Source organism: Perissodus microlepis, chromosome 10 (assembly GCF_051167445.1).
Source record: "Perissodus microlepis isolate ML-2025 ecotype Zambia chromosome 10, ASM5116744v1, whole genome shotgun sequence".
Taxonomy (NCBI): Eukaryota; Metazoa; Chordata; class Actinopteri; order Cichliformes; family Cichlidae; genus Perissodus; species Perissodus microlepis.
The window spans coordinates 27,421,795-27,435,473 of record NC_140470.1 but is presented as its reverse complement, the minus strand read 5'-3'; the positions used below and the strand labels follow the sequence as shown (position 1 = coordinate 27,435,473).

General features: G+C 42.4%; 1 protein-coding gene across 1 annotated transcript; it reads left to right on the top strand.

The window, feature by feature from the left end:
- Window positions 1–1,451: 1,451 nt before the first annotated feature.
- LOC146379596 (F-BAR and double SH3 domains protein 2-like) lies at window positions 1,452–12,986 on the top strand. The gene is made up of 6 exons (XM_084940885.1): window positions 1,452–4,386; window positions 5,827–5,922; window positions 8,869–9,052; window positions 9,137–9,800; window positions 9,888–9,952; window positions 10,034–12,986. Exons 1-4 carry the CDS (start codon window positions 4,255–4,257, stop codon window positions 9,373–9,375), a joined length of 651 nt encoding a protein of 216 aa, XP_084797011.1. The 5' UTR covers window positions 1,452–4,254; the 3' UTR covers window positions 9,376–9,800; window positions 9,888–9,952; window positions 10,034–12,986.
- Window positions 12,987–13,679: the final 693 nt, after the last annotated feature.

Here is a 13,679-nt window from a genome sequence, read left to right as displayed (position 1 = left end):
CGGGTTTCTTGGAGAAGGGGAGGGCAGTGAGGCACAGTCCCCCGTCCCCCGACGCCCCTCGCGATGCCTCTCCTTCTTCGACTAACCCTCTGCATAGGAGCCGTGAGAGCCAGGAACTTGTGAGTTTTGTATGTCCACTCAGGCATCATTCAAACCTGGTCTGTAGGAAGTTCCTGTCAGAAGGAGGGGGCACCGCGAGGGCGTCGAGGGGCGGAAGGCGGTGCCTTAGTGCCTCCCTCCTTCTGACATTGTAAAGGAACCTTAACTTTATTGTTTTTTTAATAGTAAGATATATATATATATATATGTGTGTGTGTATGTATGTATGTATGTATGTATATGTTTTTTGTCCTCAGATGAGGTTTGAAGTGTCTGTGTGGTGCAGCTGGTCTGGTCTGTCTCTGTACAGTCGAGGCTGCACCCACCTATAAAAGGTGGAGGCTCACCAGGACATGCACACCTCACAAGTTCCCGGCTCTCTCGACTCGGTTGAAGACGGGTTTCTTGGAGAAGGGGAGGGCAGTGAGGCACAGTCCCCCGTCCCCCGACGCCCCTCGCGATGCCCCTCCTTCTTCGACTAACCCTCTGCATAGGAGCCGTGAGAGCCAGGAACTTGTGAGTTTTGTATGTCCACTCAGGCATCATTCAAACCTGGTTTGTAGGAAGTTCCTGTCAGAAGGAGGGGGCACCGCGAGGGCGTCGGGGGGCGGAAGGCGGTGCCTTAGTGCCTCCCTCCTTCTGACATTGTAAAGGAACCCTAACTTTATTATTTTTTTAATAGTAAGATATATATATATATGTATGTATATGTTTTTTGTCCTCAGATGAGGTTTGAAGTGTCTGTGTGGTGCAGCTGGTCTGGTCTGTCTCTGTACAGTCGAGGCTGCACCCACCTATAAAAGGTGGAGGCTCACCAGGACATGCACACCTCACAAGTTCCCGGCTCTCTCGACTCGGTTGAAGACGGGTTTCTTGGAGAAGGGGAGGGCAGTGAGGCACAGTCCCCCGTCCCCCGACGCCCCTCGCGATGCCCCTCCTTCTTCGACTAACCCTCTGCATAGGAGCCGTGAGAGCCAGGAACTTGTGAGTTTTGTATGTCCACTCAGGCATCATTCAAACCTGGTCTGTAGGAAGTTCCTGTCAGAAGGAGGGGGCACCGCGAGGGCGTCGAGGGGCGGAAGGCGGTGCCTTAGTGCCTCCCTCCTTCTGACATTGTAAAGGAACCTTAACTTTATTGTTTTTTTAATAGTAAGATATATATATATATGTATGTGTGTGTGTATGTGTGTGTGTATGTATGTATGTATGTATGTATATGTTTTTTGTCCTCAGATGAGGTTTGAAGTGTCTGTGTGGTGCAGCTGGTCTGGTCTGTCTCTGTACAGTCGAGGCTGCACCCACCTATAAAAGGTGGAGGCTCACCAGGACATGCACACCTCACAAGTTCCCGGCTCTCTCGACTCGGTTGAAGACGGGTTTCTTGGAGAAGGGGAGGGCAGTGAGGCACAGTCCCCCGTCCCCCGACGCCCCTCGCGATGCCCCCTCCTTCTTCGACTAACTCTTTGCATGGGAGCCGTTAGAGCCAGGAACTTGTGAGTTTTGTATGTCCACTCAGGCATCATTCAAACCTGGTCTGTAGGAAGTTCCTGTCAGAAGGAGGGGGCACCGCGAGGGCGTCGAGGGGCGGAAGGCGGTGCCTTAGTGCCTCCCTCCTTCTGACATTGTAAAGGAACCCTAACTTTATTATTTTTTTAATAGTAAGATATATATATATATGTACGTATATGTTTTTTGTCCTCAGATGAGGTTTGAAGTGTCTGTGTGGTGCAGCTGGTCTGGTCTGTCTCTGTACAGTCGAGGCTGCACCCACCTATAAAAGGTGGAGGCTCACCAGGACATGCACACCTCACAAGTTCCCAGCTCTCTCGACTCGGTTGAAGACGAGTTTCTTGGAGAAGGGGAGGGCAGTGAGGCACAGTCCCCCGTCCCCCGGGTGCCCCTCGCGATGCCCCTCCTTCTTCGACTAACCCTCTGCATAGGAGCCGTGAGAGCCAGGAACTTGTGAGTTTTGTATGTCCACTCAGGCATCATTCAAACCTGGTCTGTAGGAAGTTCCTGTCAGAAGGAGGGGGCACCGCGAGGGCGTCGAGGGGCGGAAGGTGGTGCCTTAGTGCCTCCCTCCTTCTGACTTTGTAAAGGAACCCTAACTTTATTATTTTTTTAATAGTAAGATATATATATATATGTATGTATATGTTTTTTGTCCTCAGATGAGGTTTGAAGTGTCTGTGTGGTGCAGCTGGTCTGGTCTGTCTCTGTACAGTCGAGGCTGCACCCACCTATAAAAGGTGGAGGCTCACCAGGACTGCACACCTCACAAGTTCCCGGCTCTCTCGACTCGGTTGAAGGCGGGTTTAGTGGAGGGCAGTGAGGCACAGTCCCCCGTCCCCCGACGCCCCTCGCGATGCCCCTCCTTCTTCGACTAACCCTCTGCATAGGAGCCGTGAGAGCCAGGAACTTGTGAGTTTTGTATGTCCACTCAGGCATCATTCAAACCTGGTCTGTAGGAAGTTCCTGTCAGAAGGAGGATGGACAGTGAACATTTTAAGCCCACTCGGCAGCGACAGATGGCCACCCCTTCCTGAGCCTGGTTCTGTCGGAGGTTTCTCCCTGTTAAAAGGGAGTTTTTCCTCCCCACCGTCGCCAAGTGCTTGCTCATAGGGGATTTTTTGGGCTTTTTTTTAAAACCAACCGCTGATAAGTTCACTGGCATCAAGTTTAGGACTCTGCAAATATTTAAATGGATAATTTGTCATCAAGTGAGGAATGATCCATTTAAATCATATTTGAGAGTCACATATATTTGTATAGAGATATGATTTGTTGGACAATAAGGCCAATCACAGACTAATTTGGACCATTGGGAAAAATTTAATCAATAAAAAAAATTGTATAAAATGCATGTGTCATTGTTTCATATTGATTTCAAATAACATACCATTTGATTTCAACATATTTTTGTTACACTTGCAGTGGTGTTATTTTGTTATGATCCTGTTCATTTTAAATAGAAATAGAAATGTAAATCATCTAAATAGAAATGGAAAACTAGAAAAATTTAAAATATAGCTTTACTAATCTGAAAGTTATTTGTCATTGGAGCCATCATTCCCACAGTGGAAACACATTATTTCATATTATGTTCAATTCAGTAGTTAAAAGTATCAAATTTAATAATGTCTATTTTTAGTTTACTTTGTTAATAAACACATTTTTTAGTATTTTAGAAACACTAACATCATACATATCCAAATATGAAGCAATGTTTTAACTCCCATTTACATACAGACCTGTGGCCAACTTTATAAACCATTTTGAATTTTTTCCAGCTGAGGCGTTCAAAATAGATATACTTTTGATTGTCACAGTGTTATTTGGCCAGCTGCCTGCCTAATATAACATAACATCACCACAATATTTTACATTAAATGAGGAAATGTATCTTTGTTTCCTCAGCTAAGACTGCTTGGCTGCTGTAGCTTGTGTTTATGTTGAGAGTGACATCTGATTTAAAAGCAAGAAGCAAAAGCCACTGAGCACCATCAGTCAGCACCGAGGCAATGCTACAAATTTAAGGAACGAAGGTCAATTCTTTGTGTGTGTACATGCACAGAGCACATGTGCACACGGTTGTGCAGATTAACTCACAGATGTATATGACAACTCACGTTTGTGGCATTGACATTGTTTTCCAATCTTAAATGTAATACATACATTTCCGTCATTGGCCATAATTCTTGCAAGGAAGGGACTCAAAGGTCACAAGTTATTAAATAAAATTCATTAAACACACCATTAAAAGAAGTTCACTATTCACTCCTTAAACATCATAGCTAGCAGCAGTTATTTATATCTATGAAAGAGAGAGCTTAATTGTTTGATTAAGCTTGATTGGAATCTCAGCTCCACACTGTGGCTGGTTGATTAAATAAGTTGGGGGAGCAAAAGTAAAATGAGCTACTTGTGGGATACTATTTAACTTGGCTTGGGTAAGCTGCTCATTTTATGCTCATTTTACTTTTCAGATGGTGTCAAGCCTGGCAGTTTGGTGTAATTGTTAGCCTAGTAATTCATAGTAATATATTTCTCACACACAACCTCAACCTCTGCCTCTCCATGTGAGCAGAGACGCAGCAGCATCTTCTTTCTACAGGAAGCCTGATTAAAATGTGAGGCATTGATACGGTGTACAAGATGAAAGAATATAAAACTGATATTACTAAACCTGATTTCCTTCCATCTATTTTCTGCTGCTTATCTGAGTCCGGTCATGATGCCCAGACGTCCCCCTCCCCAGCCACCTACTCCTGCTCTTCCTGGAGAACAGTGAGCCGCCACTCTGGTGCCTTTCGGTGTAAACGAGTAGCTTTCCAAATAACTCAGCTCTTCATCATGTTTCTAAGGCAGAGCTCAGACATCCTTCAGAAGATGCTCATTTGTGTCAGATTTTAGCCATAGGTAAAGGTATGACTGTAGACTGACGGGTAAATCAACAGGGATCAATACCCTGCTCCTCTTTTTTCCAATACAAGTTCCTCTATCAAATCATTTTTTGACACTTGAGTCAGCAGTCCAAGCAGAGATGTCCAGAAGTTCCTTTTCCCACTTAAGTGGTATTTATGGTCACACAAATGCGTCTGACAACAGACAGGCAGCGAATACTGGGATACCACGGCGAGCCGGCCGAGATGCATAATGTGTCCCAATGTGTCCAGTGTGTGTTTGGTCTGCCCTTACCAGCTCGTCTAGGAGACATCCTGGAGGCCTCCTATTTCAGATGCCAGTCAAACCACCTGCACTGGCTCCTTTCCTTTCTGTGAATGATCACAGTTGAGGAGGAGAAGCTATGCTGTCCCCTGGTATGGTCTCCCCAAGGCAACTGGTTCTTGATGAGGGGCCAAACTTAAGTACAATTCAAAAGACCAAAGTTACTAGCCTGGGACCAGTACTGGGGAGGTTTCTTGTTTTTCCAGAACAGCTGATAGCTGTGCCCCATGAGTTCAGCTTAAAATATCCACACAGGTACTTCGTCCTCCCTCGGGTGGGCAGAGAGCTTTGTGGTCCAGGTGGTGGTCCAGTCCCCGGCTGCTTTAGCTGGCTTTAGAAAAAACCTGAAATTAGAATTAAAACTCTTTGTACCTTCACCTGTGTTACTTACAGTGATATCTTATGTCATTTGTTAACTGTCTCTTTAAGCTTTCAGCAGCTGGAGGGTGAGCGTTTGTTAAAAATAGTCTGTGTGAAAATAGGCAGGCGGTGAACTCGAGCCTGTGATACGTTTTTAATGTCAGGCTGTGACCACAAACACCAGAGTGGTCATCAGCATTCAGATCAGCTGGTAGTAACCAGAAACGGCTTTATGGTCATTCTCTTAATTGTTATTGCCGTTTTCTTTTATTTGACTTGTGTAAAATAATAAAAAGCTGATTTGGGTTCATTTCATAAGCAAATCAAATAACTTAATACAACAGAAATAAACTGACAGAGTAATGGAAAATAAAAAATTATAAATGTGGCCCTAAGCTACACGGATCACTGGCCACAATTCATTCAGCTGGAGGTCTTTTTTTTTTTTTTTAAAGTTAATTTTAAATAGAAATAAATGTGGGCAAGAAATTAAAACTAAATAGGGAGCAAGCCTGAACCCTAAAGGCTTTACTAAGTGTTAATTATGCAGGTTTAGACATGGGCTGATTTGTAAGCTTGTGATAAACCTTAAATAAGTATATATGTATATTTTTGTCTGTTCCCTTGAAACGCATGCAGGTTCTGCAGGAGTTTCACCAGCAGCTGTTTGTGCAGAAGAACATGGCGTTCCAGCAAGCACCAGACTTCATGTTCCAGCCTGTCGACTCAGACACGGTAAATACTGATGTTTTTCTCTTTTTATTCATTATTAAATGCATAAAATATCACATGCGATTGCTTTTAGTGATTATTGGGGAAAATAAACTCGTATTTATTACGCATGGAATGAAATCCCCAACCTTAAAAATTTAGAACTTAACATGATTTCTCTAAAATGTTCAAGTAAAACTTGAAGAATAATTTTTGAAACTATTAAAATCCAAATCTCAAAGTGTTTGGGTTGCTTTTAATACAAATTTTGTAGCATAAAATAAGGTACGTGTTTGACTAATTTAGTTGGCAGGAGGTGTTGATCAGTTTACTGGAAAATCAATTTCTACAGAAAGGTGAAGTGAAAATGTGGATCCTTCAGGTTTGAACTGCACAGGTTGGAAACCACAGATAAAATGCTGTAATGAAAACAGATCAGAGGAGATTGTTGAGAAGTGGAACAAAGCTCAACAGATGACAGATTCATTTGTTTAGACAACAATCAATACAAAATCAGACGAGTGGAACAAGCAGCTCACGGGCATCCTGAAAGCTGAGCTGGCCGGGCCACGTGGCCACAAAAGCCCGGACTGGACTGGGCTCAGGACCTTGATGCTCAAAGCGGCTTTAGGCAGAGCAGATCCACCATTTTGGTCCAGAGTTAAACATCTCAACAATACCAGATGCAGAAAAGATTTTTTGTTTTTAGACATTCATGATCACTGGATTATGAAGCTTGAGAAGCTGGGGGATGACTTTTCCTCTAAATTGATACACAAGCAGGAAAAAATGTTCAATTTTTTCTAATTTTCTAAAAATTTGTAAGTAACAGACAAAGTAGCTCCATTGTTTGAGTGTCAATAATCTGTCTGCACTGAAATAAACGACTAATTTAAATAGATTTTAATCACAAAAGTGCTGCACACACATTATGGAACAGTCTGGGTAAGAAGTCAAAGCAGGAAACATAATAAGTCCTGCGTGATTGGTCTTTATCTTTGTTAGTCTGAACTATGAGCCTGAAGGCAGAACAGTGAACTCTTGACTTTGTACTGTACTCCTCGCCCTGCACAGGAACTTAGATTATTTCCCATTTTTAGTTTTTATTTACAGATGTGTCGTCTCATTTCCTCACCGTGGGACTATTTCCAGCTCGTGTTTGTTCCGACTTTATCAGACTGTTTATCTTCCTAAACAAATGCACAACCTCTACTTTTAATTTGCACTTCAGTACACACACACACACACACACACACACACACACACATACATATATATATATATATTTATATACACACACACCTTTTAAAAAGCATATCTTAACTAGTCGCTGTCCTAAACACAGAGGAGTATCTGCACAATATAATGACATTTTCCATTTTTATTGTTAATGCACACCACGCACTTATTCCTCTGAACTTCACACTTCCAGGAAGTGTAAACAGATAAACGCGTGCTTTAAAGATTGTCTCAGCTCATTGTCCTCACTGCTAAATGACCTGTGATTATAAGACAAGATACAGACACAGTAATCTGGAAAAGACTGTCACTGTTTTCCATTTACTTTTGCTTCCAAGCTCTCGTTTTGTCTTGTGCTTTAAATCAAAGAGTTTCGCCTCGTTTTAGAAGTCCAAACACTTGTTGTTTATTCATCTTGAGCCATAAGGTTATGAAAAGAGACATAGTATCTGCAGTCTTCTTTATCTGTGATTACCTGGTCTATTTCAGTCATTTTAGAGGCCATCAAAAGCCATCCGGCAGCATCAGGCAAAATCTACCTAACTGATATCTGACAGATGCCAGCTAGAAGATGATCCTGGTATAAATATGGAGAAGTTTCATTTGCACTCACTTGGTAGCACACATGTTAAGAGCTTTGAGAGTTTTACTCAAAATGCTGTATTCGCCGGTGAATTAATAGAAAACACACAAAACATCCGGCAGCACCGATGTTTGCTTCTGTTTCTCCACATCATAGAGATTAAATTGGTGCAGGATTGCTGTTTGAAACTACTTGAAACAACTCAAAGTTGATTAAAGGAAACAAGATTTTGGCTTTAGATTGTGGCATGTGGGTTAAAGTTGATTATTTGCAGTTTTTTTGTTTGTTTGTTTTTTACCAGAGCTTTAATGTGTTTTTCCAGCCCTGTTAATTTCACATAGATATCTCCTGTACTTATAAAATTATGAATCTTCAAAAGCGCAGTTGAAAAAGTTTTACATTTCAACCCACCACTATGCACTTTCTGCGCCTATAATTCCTAAAAATGTACTAAAGTTATTACACATATATATTCAGCTGATTGTAACGGGGTCATGTGGGGTCATGTGTGTGTGGAATGACCCAGGATTTTTATTTTATAAAACACCCGCAGGTCTGAACCTCCCTTTCTACATGATAGCCCTGTGCAACAGGTCATGTAACATGTAACAGGCCTTTAAAGTTAGGTAAGAAGTTTACAGAAAATCAAATGCTGCTGTTCACCTCATGATTGCCTCAATATGGCTGGTGAAATGATGCTGCTGAGATAACTTTCCAGAGTTGCTAAATTCTTCCTTCCTTCCTTCTTTGCTTCCCTCCGACTGTTTTGCATCTGTTACGCTCTCAGCTTTATGGATTTCTCAGTTCAACTTGACTGCCTGGATTGTTTTTCAGTGCCAGTTCAGGTCTGAAACCTCTGCTGTGGTCAAAATCTGCCCTGGGAGCTGCACTTTAGGTGACAAAAGTAGATATGCGTATATAAAATACACATCCTAAACTCCTTTACGAGTCCCATTGCTGACATGGGTGCAATTCAGGTGCAATATTTTATGTATATTTACTTAGGTGATTATCTTTTCATACAGATATAGTGTTTTAATGGGGTATTTATTTTAATGAATATAATCATACATAAAAATGTGAGCAATATCATTTATATAGATCTGTTTTAGTGCTGTGATGGCTGTGTGCATTGTCTGTGTTTCCAGGCCAGAAACCGTAGCGGACAGGTGGGCTACGTCCCAGAGAAATACCTGCAGCTGCCCTCCTCCAACAGCCTGCTGAGCATGCTGCAGTCGCTGGCCGCGCTGGACGCCCGATCCCATTCCTCCAGCAACTCCACCGAACCTGAAACCGAACTCCCAACCGGCTCCGTCAACGGAGACTCCAGTGGTGAGATCCGCCTCCACCAGATAATATCGGAGTTTTGATTTCCTGCTTTGTTTAATACCCTCGTTGCCACTGTCTGTGTTGCAGTTTCATTCGCAAAGGCTTTGTACGACTACGCGGGACAAACGGAAGATGAGCTGTCGTTCCCAGAAGGCGCCATCATCCGCATCCTGAGCAGAGAGACCCACGAGGACGATGGCTTCTGGGAGGGCGAGTTTAACGGCGTTGTTGGTGTGTTCCCCGCAGTTCTTGCAGAGGATCTCACCGTGACCAGCGAGAATGGAGATGGGCAAAGAGACGGCAGCGCACAGGTAGGCTCACGCTGACTTAAATTTCATGTTCTACACAATTAAAGTTCTTCTGGTTGAACGCACACACACTGTGTCCCCCCCTGGATCAGCTGCCTCTACATCAGCGCAGTACAAATCTACTGTAGCAACTTATTTGTGACACTAAGTCCTGTGTTGTTAAATAATTTATTTCTTTTTATTTTATATAAAATATTAAAGTTTGCACACCTGTCCACTGTTTGTGTTGAAGGCTTCCCCGTCCACACTCTCTCAGTGCGTCCGCTCCCCTCGTGGTCCCTTCCAGCCGGGACCTCTCCACAGCAGCCCCCTTCAGACCCCCACCGTGTCCTCTCCAGTGTCGAGTCCCTGCAGCGCCACAGCCTCTCCCATTGGCCGACCACCCTCCTATCACAACGGACACCACAGACCGCCGCCGGCTCCACACAAAAGCCCCTTTCACAGTAAGAATCTCTGGTTTGTCTGTGAGTGGTTATCTGTAAGAAAAAAGGCCGGTGTGAATAATAATCTGCCTCCTCTGCCCTCTTCAGGTCCAGCACAAAGCTCCCCCCAACCCCCCAAATACCCGGAGAGCGGCGGTGGCACCATCCGACCCGTGAGTAAAACCTTCTGTGGTGACATAAATGACAGCAGACTTTTTTATCTTCATTTTAACTGAGCCGGTGGATTTTTACAGGTACGTGCCGCACCTCCGCCCCCGAAGCAGCATCCTCGCGGGCAGGTGAAGTGGCGAGAGGAGGTTGAGATCACACTGGTGTGAAGGCGGCACCCCCTCGAGCAGGGACTCGTAAAACACTCCCAAAGGAAACTTAAAAACTCCTGAAGACGCCTGGAGACGGAAGAAGCCCCCCCACTCGGAGAAGGAACACCGCTGCGCCTTTTTCTTTTAACTTCCCGTTCAGTGTTCTCGTTTCTCAACACTACTTTACCCAGAGTTTGTACAAGGCTTCATTCTCACCCCCGAACAGTTAATAAGGTGATAACGAGCAAAAGAAGTTGATAGAAAAGTTAGCATCATTTTATCCGTTAGTAAAAATCAGTGTGTTTGGACTCGCTGGCTGATATTTTAGGGAGTCGAGCTCATTCGTTCCCTTGCAGAGAGCTCAGTGTGGTATCATTCATCAGTTCGAGCGGCCAGTTTGGTTCTAAAGAACATGCAGCTGACTGAATGAGGCGTTTCATGATATTTAACGCACCGACAGCATAAAACAGAGTGGTTAGCTGATGAGCAGACCCTGGATTTTCTGTTGTTTGAGACTCGGTCATAGCAGCGTTTCATGTTAAAGTAAAACATGTTAGACTGGACTGACCTTGACCTTTGAGAGGTCAAACTGAAGGAAGCGTTTGTGTTTTACCTTCATTTTTCTGTTTATGAACAAAGACACGAGTCTGCAGAACATATCGTCGATCAGGCCTGTGTTCCCTAGATTTAGACACATTTCACACCCCTTCAGTGAGTCTTGATGATTTCAGCTGTGTTCTGAAAAGAGAAACTGAACCCTTGAACACATCAGGGAACTGTTCACAGAGGTCCCAGAGACCTCTATAGGACCAGAAGTCTTTTACAGACGCAGGGGTCGCCCCCTGGTGGCCTGTAAATAGAGTACAGGTTTTTTTTTGTTGCTTCACTTTTCCAACCTGGAAGCTGTGTCAATGTTCTGATGTCTGTGGTCCTTTTTGGCAGTGACGTCATTCCCGAGTTTGTGCATTCCAGCAGGAAAGTCAGAAAAGCAAAGTAAGATGGGATTTATTTTAGCTGCAGCACGTTCATTGATAGAATGTGGTAAGTGCTTAGCGTGTGGCTTATATCATGAGTCACAAATACAGGTGAGTGACAGAGCAGATTATGTTTATGTTCTCTGTCACCATCTTGGATTGTTGAGGCTGCTCTGACTTTCCAAGAAGGAAATACTAGTTGAGGGGGAGTTCCAGATGAAAATTACTACTGGGAGCTCAGGAATTCCCGACTTCCGACTCAATCTGGAATGCACCGTAAGCCAAGGGCCAACAAGACAACAGCAGATATTTTGACGTCGCCCCCTGGTGACAGGACAAGGTTACAGCACCATTGTACAACCACACCGCTGCCTTCAGTGACCTTGCTTTTTAGGTGTAACCACTTTTCTGTATCTCTGTTGACACTTAATCGCAAAAAAAAATGTTGTTTGAAGTCAAAATACAAAGAAATTGTGAGCAGTAATGGGCAAAAATAGTCTGATAATCGCTAATCACATCATCAGCAAACCATAAATCAATTTTCTGTTTTCACCTGAGCGATCTTTAGGCTGCCCGTGCTCCACACGGGTATTGCACATGTTTTCACTTCTTTTTTGGCTTCATTAGTCGATTATGTTTAAGATAAACTGCCTCCTGGCTCCGGTTTCACATTAAAGTCTCTGCAAGAAAACAGATAAGTTCTTCCTTCAGCTCGTCGGAAAACATCACTTCTAACTGATCGTGTTATGGATGCCTTAGCTGCAGAATTTCTCCTCGTTTATGGATTGAATAAAGAATTTTTTATGTTATAGTTATGATTTCGCCCCCGTTGTGTCTCACGTCGTAGCTCTTTGTTACCACCATCAGATTCACGTCTATGCAACAGAGCTGCACTTGTGAGCAAACCAAAAGTCTCCAAAAGAGGCTGGTCCTCTCCGCCGACACACGTGACCGCTCGCGGTTACACAAACAAGGGAAAAGTGGCAATTTTTACCTGTGATTGTTTTGGATCCCTTATCTTTTTTTCCCCTTCTAATGTTTAGGAAAAGTTTAAAGTGGGAAACATAGCACGTAAACACACAAACACACAGTCTAACTCTTTTGTTTTTATGTTGCATAATACAGAAAAAAACTGTTTTTACGACACTAATGATGCCAGTAACAGTTGCTGTTGGGGAGGACAGTTTACACTGAGCATGTGCAGTTTAAAGATGCCTTTTATTTTTAAGGAGGAAACCATCCTGAGCTGCTAGCTGTCCAGTTTAAAAGCACTTTCTGATGTCTTCTTATTCCTTTTCAGTATTGTGGATGTTTTGTTCAATATTTCCTGTTTGATGTTTGTTTACCAGCCGTATTGGTATCAATACTTCCTGTTATTTAGCCGTAAATAGCCATTGTAGTGTCTTTGATTGAGATATGACTTATCGATCGTATTGATAGTTTACGGAGAGCTTAGAGATGGATATCTGTGCAAGTAATGGCACAGCTTTTTCCCCCTTTTTTGTTTTTAGAATTAGGATTTTAAGAAAACAAAAACAATTAAACTGTAGCTGAATCTGATCAGAGGAAAAGAGGTATCCGTCAGCCGTGACGCTGCGTTCTCGTTGATCTCCTTGAGATCTGAATGACATCAAACTTATTTTTGAAGTTTGCATTTACCCTGTTGTATTAAAAGAATAACTAAAGTTTCTTTCCATTCCAGAATTTTTTGTTAACCTGTTTACTGGTCTTGATTATGCATCAAGTCAGAATCTGAAATTCATTTTTTTTAAAAAGGACGTAAAAACTCCCACGTTTTACAGCGTCGGCTATGCGGAGGCTGCCAGGCGTCGTATTTACACACCCATGGATGTTTAACTGTATTTATTGTGTACAAATAAATGTGAAATAAAGATAGCTTAAATGGAACAAGACTCTGTTTTAACTCTTAATTCCTGCATCCACCTGTTTAAAATATATTATTTTAAAATAATGTGTTACATGACTACACAGAAGGATGTTTCAGCTCAGTATATAGCAAATATAAATAATTCTTAATTTTAAAATAAACATTAATCTGATTATTAAAAAAATTATTGGACAAAAAGTACATGGAAAAAAGAACTCTGTGAAATAGAAAAAATAAAGTTCAATATCTTGAAAATCAAATAGAGTACAAGCTTTGTTTTCTTCTTTGTTTTCTGTATTTATCTGTTTGTATAAGACAAACAGTTTATCATAAGTAACTGAAAGTCTTTCGGCTCTTTGAAGAAAAACTGATGGGATCCAACAAATAAACATAACTAAAAACTGCAGCCTCAAAAGTAAAACTCATTTGTTGCTGATAACGAACGCAAATCCAAAGTGTTGTTGTTCCCACCCCAGAGCAGCAGGTGGCAGCAGCACGATACAAAGGAACTGTACTGTACTGGGATTTCTGTTCGTTTATTTTATATTTTTTCCAAAAAAAGAAGCCGTTTTTAACGTAAACTGTTGATTAAAGAGTTTTTTGTTGCAGTTTGACCTTCAGCTGAACTTAATGTTGGGTTTCTATTGATTTTAAAGAAGCTATTCGCTGAGAGGTTGTCATAATTCATGCATGAAAGGGTTAAAACTTATCCTTTGTT

What these genes read in the sequence shown, in the direction of transcription:
- LOC146379596 (XM_084940885.1), top strand. Translation starts at nt 4,255, where the DNA reads ATGAAAGAATATAAAACTGATATTACTAAACCTGATTTCCTTCCATCT. An exon ending in CCTGCTCTTCCTGGAGAACA is followed by an intron (nt 4,387 to 5,826) that starts GTGAGCCGCCAC and finishes AAACGCATGCAG; the next exon opens with GTTCTGCAGGAGTTTCACCA. An exon ending in AGCCTGTCGACTCAGACACG is followed by an intron (nt 5,923 to 8,868) that starts GTAAATACTGAT and finishes CTGTGTTTCCAG; the next exon opens with GCCAGAAACCGTAGCGGACA.